Source organism: Mesitornis unicolor, unplaced genomic scaffold (assembly GCF_000695765.1).
Source record: "Mesitornis unicolor isolate BGI_N332 unplaced genomic scaffold, ASM69576v1 scaffold50620, whole genome shotgun sequence".
Lineage (NCBI taxonomy): Eukaryota > Metazoa > Chordata > Aves > Mesitornithiformes > Mesitornithidae > Mesitornis > Mesitornis unicolor.
Window position 1 is genome coordinate 6,050 of NW_010157247.1, and position 5,858 is coordinate 11,907.

Below are 5,858 nucleotides of genomic sequence, written 5' to 3' on the forward strand. Positions count from 1 at the left end.
TACTTTCACTGAAAAAGCAGTATTGGCACATAATGGATCAATTAGGAAGGCATGTGGCACAGAAAAGTGTACAAATCTTGACCAATTTTGTGATAGTGAGGAATATTCTTATAGGTTGTTATTTCTTTGAAACATTTCTACAGTTGAAATATTTTTGCTTAAAATTGACTGTTTTGCAGATCCCTTTTTACATATATGAATATAAAAATATATATCTATTTGTATGTTTGCATATATGTATATTCAGAAGCATAGCTATGCCATAAATAGCATACACGTACACATATGGGAAACACACCAGTCTCTTGAAAAAAAGCAGCAGCGCAGAATTTAAGCAGTACTGCTGTATGTGCATTATAGCCAGCATATTGAATAAGTTACTGAGGGGACTGCTGAAATAAGATGCCTTGCTGTATGCCAGATATTTTCCTAAGATGTATAACTGAGGCTAAGTCTTGATATTGTTTGGTTCAGTATTTGTCAGACTACAGTGTAGGAATTTCAAGCTTGGATATATAATTGAAAAGCCCTAGCTGGGGAATCTACGTGTTGCTTATGAATTCTGTATGAGAATTAACTTTTTATGAATGTCATACTTTCTGCATAAGCTTTGTCAGGAGGCAAACTGGTTTGCAATGTGTTGCAAATTCTGTTGCCCGTTTCCCCCCAGGCTCAGTTTCTGTGTCAAGGAGAAGAGTGGAAGGATCTCTATTACAACAACATTGCTTTAGAGAAGATTGTGACTTCCAGCAAAATTAGCTTATCAGAGGAGAAACTGTCCAGCTGGGATTAGGTGTTGATCTCAAGATGGAGGAGGATGTCAAGGTTTAAGCAAGCAGAAGCTATTAATTTTTATTTATAGAAGGATGGGGCAATGACTTTCTCATTCGGATCAAATAAGGGGAATTGACTGAAGGAGTTTAACAAAGCAGAGGAAAAAGAAGAGGAAGGAAATTAAATGTCTTGTGAACATAGTTCCCTGAGGACTCTCAAAGATGGAGTGAACTGAAGTATGGGCCACTGCCATTAGTCAGGATGGTTTCCTTATTGTACATTACCTGCTTTAAAAGGAGAGGAATATTATACTTGAATCATGTGAAAGATGTGGGCATTTGTGTGTGCATGACATTTCTTTTTACAAAACCAAAGTGTCGATCCCAGAAACCCATAATTCTGAGAATATGCTTTGACTACCACAATATCTCCTGTGTCAGCTCCAGCTTGTGAGTCTGGGGACAATTGGATGGCAGGGCTCCAGCTCCACAAACTGGTGACAGATAGAAACAATGCTCTGAAAATGTGCCAGAGAGACAAAGGAAAGCAGCAGCAGCAGCAGCACTGCAGTGTTCTGAGGGCAGGCTAGCTTAGAGCAGAGCACTGCAACACCCAAAGCTTCTGCAATAAATTACATTAGAGCTTCTGGTTCTGTGAAAATATGTTCAAGAATAAAATGGAAGTTACACAATTATTACAGATTGGCAGGCATTAAAGACATCTATGGTGCCTTCTAAGATCTTGGCCAGGAAGACATCATATAAAAGCAGACTTGAAGTTATTTATGGACAGGCAGAGCCCAATGTTTTTAATTTTCTAGATAGCTCAGATTGGCAACACCACCAGAATGTGTCAGGAAGTCTCAACTCCTACTAACACAAATTAATAAAAGAAGTATTTTTGAGGAAGATTCACAGTGATGGTAGACTTAGCTGTTCTATTCAGCTAATCTATTCCCACACTCAGGGAGAAGCCATCTTTGGTTTACAATGTGCTGTTACATTTTATTTTTTAGTGTCAAACTGATATAAATGGATATGTCCTTGATACTTAATACTGCTCATGCTGAATTCATTTTCTAATCATATGGAGTCCATATGTATTCTTTACACATAGACTCTACTGCACTGCAGAATTTATTATCCTATACTTTAAATATACTGCTGTTACATATTCAAAGTCCAGCACATTTATATGCTACCGCTAGCAAATTATGAGGCATTGTAAAAGTTGTATTTATTCACATAATTTTCTATAATGATTGTGAAATAGGGACATGTGAAAGCTTCCTGTGGAGGAAAAAGAAGTACCTCAAAATATCTGTGCCTCTGTATATATAGGCATTTTTACTAATGCGGTTCATGGAGGGAAACATTTTATTGAACAGTTAGGTAAGGACAAAAAATGACTGTTGAACAAGAGACCTAGCGATGAAATTATCACTTCCTTTTGAGTGATCGCTTATAAACCTTTTCCACTGAAACCACATATGTGTCTTTTGAGTTTTGGCTGGGGTACTTGCTGTATATGCGTACTTGCTGTATATGCATTCTTGCACCTCTTACTCAGGAAGTAAATGCCAGAGCATGGGACTGTACGTGTTCCAGGAGAGAGCAGAGCCAGGCCCCATCCTGTGTGTGCTGGCGTCTCACTCAGTTGTTATAATATTAGCAATATCTCTGCTAAGTCATAGCCCATATGCATATCACATGATGGATGACCAGAAATGAGACCATTAGGCTTTGTGTGTGCTGTGCGAGTTGGTCCCATGTCAATGCACTAGTACTTGTTCGTGCTTGTATGTTCACACTCAGAAAAAAACAGTGCAATCTTTCTGCTTTCTAGGGGTTGTATTATACATAAGGGATACTGGAAAGGTCTGTGAGTTTAACTGCTTTAAAATAGTAGTGCCTTAATAATGGTTCACAGGCAGCACTGTGATCCTTTGAGATCCTTTGACATTGCTCACAGCAGTAAGGAAATTTAAACATTAAAAATGAGGCCAGCAGGGAGAGGAGTGTATGATGTTGCTGTGTCATGTTTCTTGTTCAGTATTGTTGCCCACTGGCCAAAGGAGGTGGGGCAACCACTCTTAAACACTTGTGAAGTGCAACAGATACCATTATCCTGTTTCAGCAGATTTAATAGAATTACCTTCTTAGTTTTTGACATATGTCCAGAGAAAATTGCTTCATGCAGAAGATTTTTTTCTATTACAGTTAAGTACATGGGTGTCCATGCATGTGGGCCTGAGCATTTATTTTTCCCACTATGCCTGATGTTTTATCCCACTCTTTCATACCAGATACACACCGGCCTTCAGCACTCCATTATACGGCCAACCCAGCCCAACTGCTTACCTCTGGATAACGTCACGCTACCTCAGAAGCTGAAGGAGGTTGGCTATTCAACACACATGGTTGGCAAATGGCACTTGGGGTTTTATCGCAGAGAATGCATGCCCACACAGAGAGGATTTGACACTTTCTTCGGCTCGCTCTTAGGCAGCGGTGACTATTACACTCACTTCAAATGTGACAGCCCCGGGATATGTGGCTATGACCTGTACGAGAATGACAACGCAGCTTGGGATCATGATAACGGCATCTACTCGACACAGATGTACACACAAAAAGTACAACAAATCTTAGCTTCTCATAACCCCAGGAAACCTATATTCTTATATATTGCTTACCAAGCTGTTCATTCACCTCTCCAGGCACCAGGCAAGTATTTTGAACATTATCGATCAATAAATAACATCAACAGGCGAAGATATGCTGCAATGCTAGCTTGTTTGGATGAAGCTATAAACAATGTAACCCTTGCTTTAAAAAGGTACGGTTACTATGACAATAGCATTATCGTATATTCTTCAGATAATGGTGGGCAGCCAATGGCTGGAGGAAGTAACTGGCCCCTCCGAGGAAGCAAAGGGACCTATTGGGAAGGAGGTATCCGTGCTGTTGGGTTTGTCCATAGCCCTCTTCTGAAAAACAAAGGGTCTGTGTGTAAGGAGCTTGTGCACATCACAGACTGGTTCCCCACTTTGATCACACTGGCAGAAGGGCAGATCGATGAAGATATCCAGCTGGATGGCTATGATATATGGGAAACCATTAGTGAAGGCAGACGTTCTCCACGGGTAGACATTTTACACAACATTGACCCGATTTACACCAAAGCCAAAAATGGGTCCTGGGCAGCTGGCTATGGGATCTGGAACACAGCGATCCAATCCGCCATCAGAGTGAATCATTGGAAACTACTGACAGGAAATCCAGGATACAGCGACTGGGTACCTCCACAGGCCTTCAGTAACGCGGGCCCCAACCGCTGGCACAATGAGCGCATTTCTTGGTCAGCTGGTAAAACCGTGTGGCTTTTCAACATTACCGCTGATCCGTATGAACGAGTGGACCTCTCTGCAAGGTATCCAGACATAGTGAAGCAGTTATTGCGGAGGCTTTCACAGTTCAATAAGACTGCGGTTCCTGTTCGATACCCACCTAAGGACCCTCGGAGTAACCCTAAGCTGAATGGAGGAGTCTGGGGTCCATGGTTTAAGGAGGATGAAAAGAAAAAGAAATCAGATAAAAGTAAAGGTGTGAATAAGCAAAAGAAGAATAAGAACAAGAAAAAAGCAAATCGTAAAAAGGGGCAATCATTACATTGCCGTTTGCGTTTTGCTGGTGGATAGACTCGAGCACACTTGTTTGCCAAGTCTAAGCTTGGCCCAACGTTCTTGAACGTTTGAGAGAATACACTAGAAATGCTATCTCTGCACTATGGATGAAAGTTGTAATTTAATTTTTTTCTCTGATTTCGCCAGTACAATTTATCTCAACACTCTGCCTTGAGTGCATGTACATGTCCACATGACAAACTTTCTCCTCTACAGGATGAATGGTGCTCACCCATCACAGTTACATTCCAGATAACAAAGGAGATAACTGCTAACTTCAGTAATCCCATTTTTGAAGGACAGATGGTAGTTCCTTGTCTAAATTAGTTAAAATATTTGGAGACTATGCGGATGTTAATGGCAGATGTTCTCAAATTGGCAGATGGTTCATAGAGAGAAAGGAAAAACAAAACTTGAGAACCTCTGTGGGTTAGAGTGTCTTAGTCACCGACCTATGAGATTATTTTATACAATACAGCAAAACCATAAAGTCATCACAGTAACTTTTTGGGATGCTGGGGAGGGGGACATGATAAGAGGAAAGCTACTTTGAATTAGACTTTGTCTGCCTTACATAAATCAGAAGTATTCTTAAAATTTCCTAGATGTGCCAAACTCTCCCTATTTGTAGTAAAACCAGAAGGTTGCTATTCGACATACATGAACAGCTTGCACATGGCATGTACAACTTATCATAGCCATAGACAAAAACACGTCACCAAAGTGAATGTAATATTTAAACGCTTTAAGATAACTATACTACAATACATAAGAGACATAATTTATTTTACAGCACAACACTTACTTCCTTTCCATTAAAATTTTAATTAATGGGTGATGCAAGGTACCTCTTTGGGTGCTAGGGTTGTTTGGGGTTTTTTTCCTTTGATTTTAATTTTTATTTCCACTCTATCATTCAGAGTTTTATTTAACAGATCCACATCCTCAAAGTACTGTAAAACAAGAAAATACTGTCTACACTGCTAGGATGAGAAATGAGAATGATTCAGGTGCATCATTTCAGTATGTATTTGCCTCCAATTATTTTGAATGTAATAAAGTGATTATTTAATTTAGTAGTCATGTGAATATTGTTAAGTTTCTGTACAGAAGCTAGACCATCTTTATGTTTGGGGGGAAAATTCTACTTTAAACCTTTTATTTATGGATCTATTAAAATAGTTTATTTTTATGGCATTCATAAAAGTAGTCTGCCTCTTTTTTGCATCAAAGATAGTAATACTCTCCTTGTTTATTTCAGATTACCTCAGTAAGGTTTTTTTAGTTCTAGTATTTTGGTGCAATGAAGATTTTATGACCTTTTGCTTCTGAAATGGAATTTCTTATTCCAATATGTGTATAACTTGAGACATAGTTCAAACATTACCCTTTTCCAAGG

General features: G+C 39.3%; 1 protein-coding gene across 1 annotated transcript; it reads left to right on the plus strand.

Moving 5' to 3' along the window:
- The first annotated feature begins 3,052 nt into the window (after window positions 1–3,052).
- On the plus strand, window positions 3,053–4,514 carry ARSJ (arylsulfatase family, member J). Its single transcript, XM_010179170.1, has one exon. The coding sequence runs from the start codon at window positions 3,053–3,055 to the stop codon at window positions 4,472–4,474; it is 1,422 nt and encodes a 473-aa protein (XP_010177472.1). The 3' UTR covers window positions 4,475–4,514.
- The last annotated feature ends 1,344 nt before the right edge of the window (window positions 4,515–5,858 follow it).

Coding starts and splice junctions, on each gene's coding strand:
- ARSJ (XM_010179170.1), top strand. CDS start 3,053: ATGTTTTATCCCACTCTTTCATACCAGATACACACCGGCCTTCAGCAC.